The 15,906-nt window shown below is 39.6% G+C and overlaps 1 protein-coding gene across 1 annotated transcript in view; it reads right to left on the reverse strand.

The window, feature by feature from the left end:
• Positions 1-12,428, reverse strand: part of KMO (kynurenine 3-monooxygenase) — a 71,417-nt gene extending 58,989 nt beyond the window's left edge. The window contains 1 exon segment of the mRNA XM_019976476.2: positions 12,268-12,428. Coding sequence (XP_019832035.1) covers positions 12,268-12,321 — 54 coding nt within the window. The 5' untranslated portion in view covers positions 12,322-12,428.
• Positions 12,429-15,906: the final 3,478 nt, after the last annotated feature.

A 15,906-nucleotide genomic window follows, 5' to 3' on the forward strand; every position in this document is an offset into this window, starting at 1 on the left:
GCTGCTAAGTCGCTTCAGTCGTGTCTGACTCTGTGCGACCCCATAGACAGCAGCCCACCAGGCTCCCTAGTCCCTGGGATTCTCCAGGCAAGAACACTGGAGTGGGTTGCCACTTCCTTCTCCAATGCATTAAAGTGAAAAGTGAAAGTGAAGTCGCTCAGTGGTGTCTGACTCTTAGGGACCCCATGGACTGCAGCCCACCAGGCTCCTCCATCCATGGGATTTTCCAGGCAAGAGTACTAGAGTTGGGTGCCAGAAAACTTTAAATTTATTGGATTGGCCCAAAATTCATTCAGGTTTTCTATAACATCAGGAAAACCCAAACAAACTTTTGGGCCAATCCAATATAAATGCTGACCTTAACAGGAAGAGGCATCATGATTTTTAAAATGTCATACTTTCTATGCCTTTTTATATAGTATGTTTGAAATTAATCTGGTAATGTATTGTTAAACATCAGTCAACTAATTTTGACCTCATGAAGCATATAAAACTCTCCCTAAGAGTCACAGAGATTGCTTGTTTCTGAGTCCGTCACCAAACAAGCTTTCGAAAAGCCTATTAATAATCTCCTACTCATGGAACTGATGCTCCATCACTTCAGTCCTGTCCAACTCTTTGCGACCCCATGGACTGTAGCCCACCAGGCTCCTCTGTCCATGGGTTTCTCCAGGCAAGAATACTGGAGTGGGTTGTCATTTCCTACACTCCAACTCATGGAACTGAGAGAGTCAGTTCCTAGGCAGGTTGATAGGAAGTCTAGGGGTCCCCAAAGAGAGAGGGGTCTGGAATTCTCAAGGAGGAAGAAAGGACAAACTTTTTTTCTTTCTCCACATTCCTTAGGATTATATAACAATAATGTATCCTGCCTAGGGACAGTCTTTGGATTAAACCTTCTGTTATCTTAAAATGTAAATTATGGGAGTAGACCTGGTCTTTACAAGGATGTATCTTGCCTGAGGACAGTGTTATCTTAAAATGTAAATTATGGGAGTAGACCTGGTCTTTACAAGGATGTATCTTGCCTGAGGACAGTGTTACCTTAAAATGTAAATTATGGGAGTAGGTCTGATGAGGTCTTTACAACCTCCAGACATTCTTTGGATTCATTAGAGAGTATATAACTTCATTGTCAACACTAGCAAGCGGGTACTCTTTCTACCCCCTTCTGATGCCTATGTCAAAAGCTTTCTCTGTCTCCTTTATACTTTAATAAAACTTTATTACACAAAAGCTCCGAGCGATCAAGCCTCGTCTCTAGCCCCGGATTGAATTCTTCTCCTCCGGGGGCCAAGAATCCCGGTGTATTCGTGTGATTCAACAACAACCTTTCAGAACTAATGTAATGTTAAACATGTGTCAACTATTTTTGACCTACTGAAGCACATAAAACTTTCCCTAACCCCACTCCAGTACTCTTGCCTGGAAAATCCCATGGATGGAGGAGCCTGGAAGGCTGCAGTCCATGGGGTCGCTGAGGGTCAGACACGACTGAGCGACTTCACTTTCACTTTTCACTTTCATGCATTGGAGAAGGAAATGGCAACCCACTCCAGTGTTCTTGCCTAGAGAATCCCAGGGATGGGGAAGCCTGGTGGGCCGCCGTCTATGGGGTCGCACAAAGTCGGACATGACTGAAGCAACTTACTTAGCAGCAGCAGCAGCAAGAGTCATAGAGATTGTTTGTTTCTGAGTCTATCACCTAACAGGCAAGGCTGTTAGGCTTTAGTACTAATGGAACTCATGGAACTATAGCTTGGTCTTTGAAGAATTTGATCTTTGAAAGTAGCAATGTAATGAGAAGAACCAGATTGTTAATTGCACTTACTCTGAAATAAGCAAATAAGAATGTCTTCATACTTTGTAACTATTACATCTGCTAGAATTGAGAAAGTGAAAGTGTTTGTTAGTATCTCAGTCATGTTCGGCTCTTTGTAGTCCACCAGGCTCCTCTGTTCATAGAACTTTCCAAGCAAGAATACTGGAGTGGGTTGCCATTCCCTTCTCCAGGGGATCTTCCCAGCCCAGGGATTGAACCTGGGTATCCTGCATTGCAGGCAGATTCTTACCATTTAGCCATCCAAGGACTCTAGAATTGTGAATGTTATGTCAAATGTTTTATTATTTAGATCTTACTCTGAACTCTCTTACCTGTATCATTTGAATTTGGTCTCTAAAGTCAAGCAACAGCCCTGATTTTCCTTCTTTTGTTGATGATAAGATGAATGCCCCCCACACTTTGAAGTTGGGGCTCTTAAGAAAGTTTGTTCATGACTTTTTCTCTAGCCTAGATACTCCTCCAGAACACCATCTCTGACTACTGAACCTCTCTTCCTGGATGTCTTCCTAGGAAGATTCCTAGGAATCTTCATCTCAACATAATTCACATTCAACTTATTCCCCTCCTCAACCTTCAGACCCTTCTCCTCCTCTGTGTTCTTTCTCTTAGTGAATGACGACTCTACCTGCTATTTCACCCAACTAGGATAACTCAGAGAACAGTTAATGCCCTCTCTACCTACAAATATATATTTAATGAGGTAACAAGTCCTATTTATTGCATCTTTCAAATCTCTCTGAAAATAGATCTCCTTCCCATACCTTCCACTGTTCCTATATGGGGGTCCCATTGCCTAACACCTGGACTACTACAAGTTTTCTAGCAATTCTTCCTCCCCCCAGTGTCTACCTATTTAAGTCATACTTCCAGAAGAGCTGGCTATTGTCTAAAACAGAAATTGAATGATGCAGTTCCTTTCTTAAAATCCTTTATTGGCTCCTCATAAGTCTTTAAGAAAAAGTCCCAAGTTTTCAATATGGCATAAAAGATTCTTACATTTGATCCCAGCCTCTCAAGCTCATTTTTCTTCCTCCTGTTCTCATATACTATCTCTAAGAGGTAGACCGAAGTCACTGTATTTTTCCTGAATATGCCTTGCACTTTGACGCGTATGTGCATTTGAATCTAATGTTCCCTTTGCCTGGGCTATTTTTTCCTCCTTTAGCTTTCATTCAAGAATCATATCCTCTGTTCAATTTCTCTTAGTATCTCTCCAACTCCAAAAGACTTGTCTTTTCTTCTTTAATTCCGTGGATGCATATATGTGTTTTAATATCTTTCGTAATTAGCTGAATTATTTATTTACATTCCTGACTGACTTTCGCACTAGGCTGTGAATGCCCAGGGATTAATGATACGTGCATGGCTTGTATTTTGTCCATCTTTCTATTTCTGGTACAGATCTGATACTTAGTAAAAGACTCAACAGTTTGTAATAAAAATTTTGAAAGTATTTGAAAGATAATGTAATCTTCCACAATCTTACCACCAGGGAGAACCAGTATTAACATTTCCTATGTATTTAAAGCGAATGATATTTCTTCTTAAAATGGTATTAGGATATATAAAACATATATATTTTATTATATAGTTATCTTTTAAAAAAGAATAGTATACTGTGAATGTATTTCCAAGTCATAAGATATTTTAAATCATAATACTTAAGAATTGCCTTACATTTTGTTGTATGCAATACCCTTATATTTGTACATTGGAGTTATTTTAAATTTTTAGGGTTATAAACAATTGCATGGTGCCCACTGAGTTCTTTTGGTAAAATCACAATAATGAAATCGTCCATCAAAGCACAGGTCTTAGTGACAGGGACCAAACTCCCAGAAACTTCTGAGATCCATACTCTCTTTCTGTCTGCCCCATTGGTTCTTGAGCCTTAGTATCAGGAGGAATGGAGGAATTTATATTGTTTAGTATCAGGAGGAATTTATATTGTTGAATTATAAACAAGGTGATGAGAATGGAGTAGAAGAGAGTCTGAGATAAGTTGAGGAGAGGGTTTTGATGGCTTGGAGTGTGGCAGGAGTTAGTTGTATCTTCTTTGGTTTTGTTTTTGAAATAACTGGAAAGTACATGGAAGAAGTTGAGAGTGAGCGAGATTTTTAGAAGGTTTTGTTACAGGTTTTGTACATACTCCAGATTTGGTGTATTTGAGAGTCTATATTAGAGTCTAATGCTTTTAACTTCCCTCAGATTAAAGGACAATCTTCCTTCTAAAGGCAAGGCATTGCTGAAGCTGACTTTCAGAGAGAGAGGGAGCATGTTGCTTTCTTCAATTCCTCCATATTTTTAAGACTATCAGCATATATTTTTTTCAAATTGTCTTCAAGAAAAAAGTGCTAACTGAGATTATCATCACCAGTGGAGGAATGTTCTTTTCTCTTTGAGGTGACAGATAGATGAATAGCTGAATGAAGAGATGTGTATGGACAGATGGACAAACAGTATTTTGGAGCCAATAAAAGGAAAGCAGAACACTTTCTTGGTAGGCAGTTAACAAAACTGATCTGTCTAAAGTTATTGGCTCCATTTCAGATACTGTTCATTAGGCAGCAAATGAACTAAACGCTGAGCAAGGACTTTTGTTTTATGTAGGTGAGAACAGGGTTTATGAGGTACCTTATCTATCAGGGTAGCAAAAAATACTCAAAATGTTAGTCAGGCCTGTTAGAGAAATACAGATACGTGAGTGAGATAGCTCAAAGAAAACTTATTTGGTGAGAGGAATTGTAACATAAGCAAAACTACAAAAGAAATTGAGGAAAGCTAGTAGAGTGAGATGAAAACTTGTCTCTACTTATTGAGCAAATTCAAGATGACATCCATGGTCACAAAGAAACTGACTTCACTTCTGTTTGTACAAGGTGCTAGAAATCAGGGCAGTAATACAGGTTTATCATATGTAAGTTTTTGTGCCTGAGGAGTGGAAAGCAAGAGTGACGTGAATAGACATTTTAATATTAATGAAATAAAATAATAATAGTTATTAAGCTATTTGCATGGTTTGTCTCGTCAATATTTGCGTAAAGTAAAAAGTATACACTTGAACTAACTATTAGTTCAGTTCAGTTCAGTTGCTCAGTCGTGTCTGACTCTTTTCAACCCCATGGATTGCAGCATGCCAGGCCTCCCTGTCCATCATCAACTCCCGGAGTTTACTCAAACTCATGTCCATTGAGTCGGTGATGCCATCCAACCATCTCATCTCCAACCATCATCCCCTTCTCTGGCCTTCAATCTTTCCCAGCATCAACTATATAGAGAACTATCAGTACAGTTCAGTTCAGTTCAGTTCAGTTGCTCAGCCATGTCTAACTCTTTGCAACCTGATGATCGCAGCACGCCAGGCCTTCCTGTCCATCACCAACTCCCGGAGTTTACCCAAACTCACATACATCGAGTCGGTGATGCCATCCGGCCATCTCATCCTCTGTTGTCCCCTTCTCCTCCTGCCCCCAATCCCTCCCAGCATCAGGGTCTTTTCCAATGAGTCAACTTTTCGCATGAGGTGGCCAAAGTACTGGAGTTTCAGCCTCAGCATCAGTCCTTCCAATGAACACCCAGGACTGATCTCCTTCAGAATGGACTGGTTGGATCTCCTTGCAGTCCAAGGGGCTTGCAAGAGTCTTCTCCAACATCACAGTTCAAAAGCAACTATATATAGACAGACCTTAACCAAAAATTATGAAACATTTGATGGTTTATACATGTCTAGAATATTTATTTTGGAGGAAGTGAAAATTCTAGGTGACATTTGATTTCTATGTTTATAAAGACTAGATTGAGAACAAAGCTAGTGACCTTCGAGGAAGGAAGTATGAAAAGGAAGCAACAAAACTGTAGAGTTAAAAGAATTAGGGACCTAGTCTTAGCCCATGATGAAGAAACAAAGACCCAGAGAGGGTAAGAGTTCCTGCACTTCCAGCAGATTGCAGCCTTTCCAGTGCATTCTCCTCACTGTCTTTTGCTGCTTCTGTCCAACTGAACTGAGTGAAGAGTGACTGTGAGGTGGAAAGACCCTAGAGAGACAGGGAAGAAAACAGTGTCTAGGGCCATTTTGGCATAAGGTCCAGTTTGAGCCTATAAATTTGTGACAGAATTGAACATCTCTAGACGTGAGATATAACCTCTCATAGCATCAAGGTCAGGCAGTTTCAAAGGCAGTTTCATCAGTTGTTGTTTAGTCGCTAAGTCATGTCCAACTCTTTTGCAACCCCATGGACTATAGCTCACCAGTCTTCTCTGTCCATGGAATTTTCCTAGCAAGAATACGGGAGTGAGTTGCCATTCCCTTCTCCAGGGGAATCTTCCCAACCAAGGGATTGAACCTGCATCTTCTGTGTCTCCTGTATTGACAAGCAGATTCTTTACCACTGAGCCACCTGGGAAGCCCCAGTTTCACCAGTAGAAGCCACTAACAACTTGACTACTAGGGGACAGGGCACAATTAACAATAATAAGTCATGGAAAACATGTCTCCTTGACCTGATGTTTTGAACAACTTTACCCTCTAAATAAGCTCTTAATGGAGAATTTCGCTGGGTCAAACAGAGGGGGAAAGGAGTTGCTTGTCAGCTAGGGAGACAGAAGAAATGCATCAATATTGCCCTAAAATACATCTTCAAAGTGTGTGCTAGAACAATGGACACTGCAACAGCAGGCAACAACTAAGGCTGCTATTCTCAATAATCCTTACAGCTGAAACTCTAAACTTCAGCCAAAAAATGAGAGATCAGTAGCTGTAACTGTCACTGAAAACTCTGATCATTTCCATCATATTTGTAAGCATTGAAAACAGTCACCTCAGCAGCAGCATTTCCAGATACCAAGAACCTGAATACCTACCCATCTTCAGGACACATGTGCAATGGCCTTTCTTTTGACTTCTTTGGATTGTCATTTGGTGAAGAAAACAGGTCTCACTCTAACCTAAACTCATGTGGCAGTTTTTTACCCCTGGGTTGACTTAAGTTAGAATTAGAAAACTGTAAAACTCCTTCCTAATGGCAACCCACTCCAGTATTTCTGCCTGGAGAATCTGAAGGACAGAGGAGCCTAGTGGGCTATATAGTCCATGGCGTTTCAAAGAGTAAGACACGACTGAGTGACTAAACAACAACAACAAAACTCTTTTCAGCCTGAAAAGTAGAGATTGGTTTTTAAATCTTCTTTTTTTTTTTTAATGTTAGTCCTTAAAAGTATTGCATTCATTATGACTCCATTCTGAAAAATAGTGTCTTTGTTTTACTTGCCCATAACATCTAAGAGCATGATCCTGCACTTTGTTCTGAAAGCAAACTCATGCACACAAGATATTATAGTGTGTTTGACAGTACAAGGCACTGGGATAACCGTTATAAAAGAAAAGGGGGCAGGACCCAAAGATAAGAAAATATTTAGACTCATGAAGTTCTAGAAGCTTCTATGGGGAATAAACTATGCATATCTACAAATTTGGGTGGCTCAGTGGTAAAGAATCCACGTGCTGGTGTAGGACATGCAAGAGACAGGGGTTCGATCCCTAGGTTGGGAAGATTCCCTGTAGAAGAAAAATGCCATCCCACTCCAGTATTCTTCCCTGGGAAATCCCATGGATGGAGGAGCCTGGCTGACTGCAGTCCATTGGGTCACAAAACAGTCAGACATAACTCAGCAACTAAACAATTATCTCTTTATAATTATTATGTCTATAACTTTAACAGAATGCAGTCTGTGATAAAGGCAAGCAAAGTCCTATGTGCATTCGCAGGAGAAGTTACACCCCCAGCTTCCAGGAGGTAATCCTTATTGCAGGGGAAGGGATTGGGAGCAGTGTTTCACACAAGAAGGAGAATAACTGAGTATAGTGATTTTTTGTAAATACTCAGATTAACATTCTTGAAAAACTGTTTAACGTCTTTTCCCACTCTTTAATAGATAAACTTTAGCCAGTTTATGATCATGGTTTACAATTTCTTTCACCTTTAGTTTCTCAAAGACTCCTTCATTGATCTATTGGTTACTTCTGACCTCTTTGACTTAACATGTCTTCAAAGAACAGAAATCAATTGGTTAATCACAGAATCAGATGATCACTACATTAGAGCAAAGACAAATTCTTGAGTGATCTTTCACTAGGCAAGGTATCATTGGGGGAAAAAATCAGTTCATTATATTATTTGGACTTCTGAGTAAAGGTTTTCAGCTCTGTTGCAATTTTCCCCCTGGGGCCCAGAAAGAGCCTTTAGTGTATCAGCCTTTAATAACCAGAGATCCTAATCTAAAGGACTAGGATCAGTCCATGGGGAGGAAGATAAGGGGAAGGGTGAAACACACACACACACAAAAGAAAGTAGATGGGCAAGCAAATAATTTTGTCCTTTATGTATTGAATTTAACCTTCTTGAATCACTCTTTGTAATCAGCATTTTTTTTAAATTTCCTCAGTATTCAGTCTTTCATCCATTTTGAAATTTCCTTTACCTTCATATCATTAAGAAGAGTTTTTCATTCCTTTCATTCATTTATCTGTCAAATACTAAATAATGACATTAAGCAATATTAGGTATGGTTCCAGTGACGAGAGGCTATATCCTTGTAGGAATAGATGCTTAATAAACAGCTTACCTACTTACCCAAAACAAATAAAGTATATGATTTCAGGTGCTGATAGGTAATATAAAAAACAAAAACATGGAAAGGATGAGGCCAGGCAGGTAGACAGACTCAGTTCCTGTAGGGCTTTTGGTAAGGAGTTTAGATTTTACTTTATTTGTAATGGAAGGTTTTAAGCAATGAATGGTAATTATCACACTAATGATTTGAAAGGTTGATTCTGGCTGCTGTGTGACTGCCTATGGATAAGAGTAGAAGCTGGGAGATCATTTAGGAGGAGGCTGCAAGAGTATGGATAAAGAATGATGGCCCTAACTAGGATGGTAGCAATGACCAGAATTGAAATATATTTTTGTTATAGAGCTGCCAAGGCTTATTGGTAGAATGAAAGAGAAACAGGGATTTTCATAAAATGAAAAAAAAGAATCAGACGTGATTCCTAAGTACGGACCTGAGCAATAAGGTGAATTGAATTCCTTTGCAGAGGAATTTTAATTGCTTCTTAATATATGTGTATTAGTTCATGTCTTCCATTTTCTAGCACATGTATGTGTGCCCAGATAATGAAGTGGTTCTATGATGAAGAGTTAAAGTGTTATTCAGGGAGAAACCTGCGGATGATACTCACATTTTTATGCCTTCCAAAGTCATATATCCAATCACATATTTGTTATATCCCCTAGCTCAGTTGACAAAGAATCTGCCCGCAATGCAGGAGGCGCTAGTTTGATTCCTGGGTTGGGAAGATCTCCTGGAAAAGGAACAGGCTACCCACTCCAGTATTCTTGGGCTTCTCTTATGGCTCAGCTGGTAAAAAATCCACCTGCAATACAGGTGATCTGGTTTCAATCCCTGGATTGGGAAGATCTCCTGGAGAAGGGAAAGGCTACCCACTTCAGTATTCTGGCCTAGAGAATTCCATGAAAGTATAGTCCATGGGGTCACAAAGAGTTGGACATGACCGAGTGACTTTCACTGTCACTTGGATATCTAAGCGCCATCGTAAGAGATATCACTGCTGCTAAGTGCTAAGTCACTTCAGTCGTGTCCGACTCTGTGTGACCCCATAGACAGCAGCCCACCAGGCTCCCCCGTCCCTGGGATTCTCCAGGCAAGAACACTGGAGTGGGTTGCCATTTCCTTGTCCATAGAGAAGAGATATCACTGCTGCCACCCTAATCCAAGCCTTGGACAAACACAACAGCCTCTTAACTGGTCTACCTGGTCTTAAAATTTTCCCAGTTCTTCTCTTTATAACAGCCTAAGGAATCTTAAAATCACGGCTTGCTTTCCTACTTAAAATCTTCCAACGGCTTTCCATTGCACCTAGGGTAAAATCTGTCTGCCTTGCACTCTAAGATCCTAGGATTCTCCCCAGCCTCAGTGGCCACTCCTTTCCAGGTTCATTCTTTGTGCCTTTCTGTCTGCTCTAAGAAAAGTACCCAGCTCTTTATCTCCTCATTGTTTCTCTACAGTCCTTCATCTACTCCAAATGGTCTTTCTGTAGCCCTTCACATGATGGCTTCCTTTGCATTTTTCAGGTCATATATCTCCTCAGAAAAGCTGTCCCTGACCACACTCTATAAGTGGATACCCTCAAGACCCTACAGCATTACCCTGCTTGAATTTTTTTTTTTTGTAGTACTTAGGCCTCACTGAACTTACTTTTCTTCTCCATTATCTTTCTCCTCCCTAAATGCTTATCACTATATTCCTAGTACCTAAAACAATGTTGGCACATAGCTGGAACCCAATAAGATTTTGTTGACTCCATGAATTCACATTTTATGAAAAATTTTGATAGGAACGATTGGATTGAAGCCAGGTATAAAGTATGAAGAAATGAGGATGTATGTCACATGCATTGGCCAACACAGCATGTGATAGTGAAGGAGGAATCAGAACTGGCCCTATCTTGAAAGCAGGACTCCATCTTGGGCTGGACTGTGGACTCTGAGCTATAGGCCCAGTATCTGTGGAAACGACAAACCAACTGGAAAACCAGGCCCCAGGAAGGAAGAGCCCCTAATTATCTGTGTAACCAAATGGAATCATACAGTCTACTATGCTTATTGAGGTATGACCACAGGCCTATTGATAATTGTCCACTGTTAACTACCTAGGCTTAAGGCATATGAATCACGGGTTAACTTTTATTGTCAGGGAATTTGGGGAGGTGGGTTCGTGCATGTACACTTAAGGTACATAAGGTTTTCACAAAAACTGGTCGGGGGTCCTTGGCTAAGGGGAGACTCTGCCTTGGGCCCGCTGGTGTAATAAACTGCACTCCACTATTTGCTTATCCTTCTGAGTGAGTTTATTTCCCAGAACGTGTGGCTACAACAATAGCAAACCAGAAATGTTAAAACTGTCATCATACTTTAGGGAAAACACGAAAAGGAAGGCAACACCCAAGTCAGAATTAGCACAAACTGTATAACTCTATATGTGGTACAAAATGTACTCATTTACATACAACCTAGAACAGTGTCTGGTACATTATTAGGCCCTCAGCAAATTTTCGCAAAGTAAATGAAATAAATAAACACCTATGATTTAAAAGCATGCACATGATTAAACCAAAGGCAAAGCCAAAATGATTAAACTTTAACTAATGGGGATATTTTGATTCCAAAATAGTTGTTCTGCTAAGGGAGGGGAAAATACAGTTTCACTGAGGCAGCCCCATGTTAAGCAGAGCAATGGCACCCCACTCCAGTACTCTTGCCTGGAGAATCCCAGGGACGGGGGAGCCTGGTGGGCTGCTGTCTATGGGGTCGCACAGAGTCGGATACGACTGAAGCGACTTAGTAGCAGCAGCAGCAGCTTTCCTATAATAACCGTGGAAGCAGAGAATAGACACCCTCTCCCCTCATCTTGCCAGATGTGGGGTCATCTCAGCCCATTCATCTCACCTGCTCTGTGCCTCACTCCCCCAACTTGGAACAAGCCAGACAGGATCACGGAATAAGTATTACTCCCACTTACTCAAACAACTAGTGAACATTCAATGTGATAATTCTGCATTAACTTCATGTTTCTTGACACTTTTATTCTTACTAGACAGTATAAACTGAGTTATTAACCAAAGCAGGGCAAATGTTTTGATTAAAATGACTATTTACATTAATATTTGTTTTAAAACATAGTCCATTCAGGGATTAATCAAATTCAATTTGCTTTATTTTCTATTTTGAAAAATGCTATACAGAAAAAACAAGGGAAAATGGAAATAAGATAGCTCTTTTAGGAAAGAGCAAACTAAATTAATACCACATTTTAAAAAGGTGTATTTAAATATCAGAAACGTTTCAAAAGAAAGTGAACAATCCTTACAAGTGATTAATAATACTAAAATAAGTGAAATAGGTGAGGAAGATTAGAGGTATAATATCTTTATACAACAACAAAGGTGGTCAAAAAGTTATAATATAACTAACAGTTATAATATAAATAAGCACCACAGATGTAACATGTAATTAATGCCACTGTATGTTGCATATGAAAGTTGTTAAGAGAGTAAATCCTTAGAGTTCCCATTACAAGGAAAAAATATGTTTTCTTTTTCTGTTATTTTATACCTCTCTGAAATGAGAAATACTCACTAAACTTCTTGTGGGACTCATCTTATAATGTATGTAAGTGAAATCATTATGCCGTACACTTGAAACTTACAGAGTGCTCTATGTCAATAATACTGCAGTAAAACTGATAGAAAAAATATTAATAAAAGCAATTAATCTCTGATCAAAAAGCAAAAAAGAGTAATGATAATATAATACCACTACCAGGAATAATATATCCAAATAGATTCTTACCAAGCCACCACCAATGATAGCTATATTTTTTCTTTGAATATCAGAAGAATCCATCACTGCTGAAGTGTTTTTCACAGCTGTTGCAGCTCTCTTCACAGAGAAAACTGTCTCCTATACACTGACTTCCCTCCGTCTTTGCCTTAAGCCCTGCATTGGTGAGCCAGCAGCAGCATTTGAATAGGGCCCTTTTTCCTTGAACTTAGAAGGTAGCATTTAACCCATTAGTTGCCGGAAGGACAATCAGCTCAACTTTAGGGGAAAGGGAATTTGTTGCAATAACCAAATTTTGAAAAATCCAGCCAAGTGAAGACTGAACACTCTCTTATGTGTAAGTCAGAATTTTTAAAGCACAAGTTTTGTGGCTTTTCTTCTTCCTTTTCTATACCAAGTATTCTTAGTTTCATTTTCAACCATGACTAACCCATGCATGAAACTTCCCTGATCTGGTGTCCCAGAGCATCTTACACTTCTCTTAATAAGATGGCGTGGTTTCCCAATTGTTCTGTGGATTGTTCTTGTTATTAAGACTGGTCAGGAATTTCACCTAAACCATCCTTATGGATTGTCTTTAACAGACTATACCAGGGAAAACATTTTTCATACTCTGAATATTCTCCTGAGCAAGATTTTGAATTATAAAACTGACAATACTTCCTTTTTTGTATCAAATGCTAGAAACGTTAGAATCTAATTTGTGTATTAATCCTAGGGGAAATGGATAATATTATGCTTTTTGTAAATTCATTCATGGCTTCATATTGTCTCTTAAATTCTTTGTCTTCTTCCGCTCCATTTTAAATGTATATTTTAAATTTCTGTGTGTATTTTTGAATTGGAGGGTTTTTTATAAAACAGAACATGACAGGTAAAATAAAGTAAGAATGTAAATGAAGATGCTTCTTCACTTCCTGGTGAGAGCAGGAAGCCTTCAGACTGGTTTTCCTCTCATGAGGAACTAGGGTTCAACATCAGTCGATAGTGACCTCTTGTGGATAAGTATAATCAGCATTGTTGTTAGGAATTTTTTTTCAGAAATGTTTACTTATTTATTTAGAATAGTTAATGAGCTTCCCATGTAGCAGTGGTAAAGAATCCACGTGCAATGCAGGAGACATAGAAGACAGGGGTTTGATCCCTGGCTTGGGAAGATCCCCTAGAGTAGGAAATGGCAACCCACTCCAGTATTCTTGCCTGGAAAATTCCATGAACAGAGGACCCAGGCAGGATACAGTCCATGGGGTCATAAAGAGTGAGACATGACTGAGTACACACACACACACACACACACACACACAGAATAGCTAATACATTTACATTTTATGAAATACAAAAAGTACAAAAGGGTATACAATGAATAGTCAGTTTTCTTTTTCTTTTCTTTTTTTTTTTACTTTATTTAAATTTATTTATTTATTTATTTATTTTGCATTGAACCTGGACTGGCATCTTGTTTCATACATGACATTTCACATGTTTCAATGCCATTCTCCCAAATCTTGCCACCCTCTCCCTCTCCCACAGAGTTCATAAGTCTGTTCTATACATCAGTGTCTCTTTTGCTGTCTCGTATACAGGGTTATCGTTACCATCTTTCTCAATTCCATATATATGCGTTAGTATACTGTATTGGTGTTTGTCCTTCTGGCTTACTTCACTCTGTATAATAGGCGTGGAGTCAGTTTTCTTCTAATCTTGTCCCTTAGCCAGCTATTTCCCCCAAGATAACCAGGTTTTTTATTCCCTCTTCTTTTATGAACACCTCTCTCCTGCTTTCTCTCTCTCCCTCCCTCATACCTCCTTCCTTTTTTTTCATAAATAGTAGCCAATTTTATACACTTTTCCACACTCCAGGTTTTCATTTACAACATAAACTCAATAATTATTTAATGTCAGTATACAGAGAGCTGTTTCATTTGTTTTTTCATTGTGGGCTATAACACCAAAAACTAAAGCACGTAAAACCCAAGTATACAGTCCAATAACTTACTGTAAAGCAAGTACTCATGTATTTACCACTCAGACTATGAAAAAAAAAATTGCCAGGGCCCCAAAAGTCTACGTGTGTCCATTGCCAAAAGTCTCTTCACAGAGGTAATCGCCATTCGTACAAGCAACCTTGTAACCCTTTAGTTTTGGACTTCCCTGGTGGTTCAGAGGTTAAGAATCTCCTCGCCATGCAGGGGACACAGGTTCAATCCGCGACTGGGGAAGATTCCACGTGCCTCAGAGCAACTAAGCCCTTGTACCACAACTACTGAGTCTGCACTCTAGAGCCCACGAGCCACAACTACTGGGCCACACAGTGCAACTGCTGAAGCCTGCATGTTCTGGAGCCTGTGCTCTGCAGCAGGAGAAGCCACCGCAATGAGAAGCCTGTACACGGCAACTAGAGAGTAGCCCCTGCTCACTGCAGCTAGAGAAAAGTCCATGCACGGCAACAAAGACCCAGTGCAGCCAAAAATTAATAAATAAGCTTTAGTTTTGCCTCTTTGCTTCTTTTTATTCATTTACAGTAAGCTTTACTGTAATGAATTATGCTGGGTTTTTTTTCTTTGAAATTTGCTTCTTTTCTTCAGTATTTTATTAATCTGTGTTATTCCATGGTGTTCTAATTCACTTGTTTTCATTTATCCATTCTACTGTTGATGGACATTTGGGTGTTCCCAGTTTTTCAATATTGGGTGGCCAGAAAGCTTGTTAGGGCTTTTCCATAAGATGCTACAGAAAAACCTAAATGAACTTTATGGCCAACCAAATATTTTGAATAATGCTGCTATGATCAGCCTTGGATATATTAGTACAATGTAGTACACATACAAATGAGCATGTATATTAGCACAGTGTAGTGCACATACATATGAGCATGTATTTTACTACAACATAGTGTGCATACATGTGAGCTTGTATATTAGTACAGTGTAGTGTGAAGAAGGCTGAGCGCCGAAGAACTGATGCTTTTGAACTGTGGTGTTGGAAAAGACTCTTGAGAGTCCCTTGGACTGCAAGGAGATCCAACCAGTCCATTCTAAAGGAGATCAGTCCTGGGCGTTCATTGGAAGGACTGATGCTGAAACTGAAACGCCAGTACTTTGGCCACCTCATGCAAAGAGTTGACTCATTGGAAAAGACCCTGATGCTGGGAGGGATTGGGGGCAGGAGGAGAAGGGGCGACAGAGGATGAGATGGTTGGATGGCATCACTGACTCAATGGACGTGAGTTTGAGTGAACTCTGGGAGTTGGTGATGGACAGGGAGGCCTGGCGTGCTGCGATTCATGGGGTTGCAAAGAGTCGGACACGACTGAGCAACTGAACTGAGCTGAACTCAACTGAGTGCATGTACATACGAGCTTAGTATAGTGTAGTGCACATTCATATGAGCATGTATATTAGTACAATGAAGCGCACATACATATGAGCATGTATAGGAATTATATACTGGTTATGCTTATTTTTAATTTTCTGAAACAAAGTTATGTTCCAAAGCATTTTACTTTTACTTGACACAGTGTATAGAAATTTCTTTTCTGCTACATCCTCATCAACATGTACATTGTTGGTATACCCAGTACTTGCTGGTGGATGTGTACTCTATCCCACTATCATTTTAATCTGCATTCTTTGATTATAAATAAAGGTG

This window comes from Bos indicus, chromosome 16 (genome assembly GCF_029378745.1).
Source record: "Bos indicus isolate NIAB-ARS_2022 breed Sahiwal x Tharparkar chromosome 16, NIAB-ARS_B.indTharparkar_mat_pri_1.0, whole genome shotgun sequence".
Lineage (NCBI taxonomy): Eukaryota > Metazoa > Chordata > Mammalia > Artiodactyla > Bovidae > Bos > Bos indicus.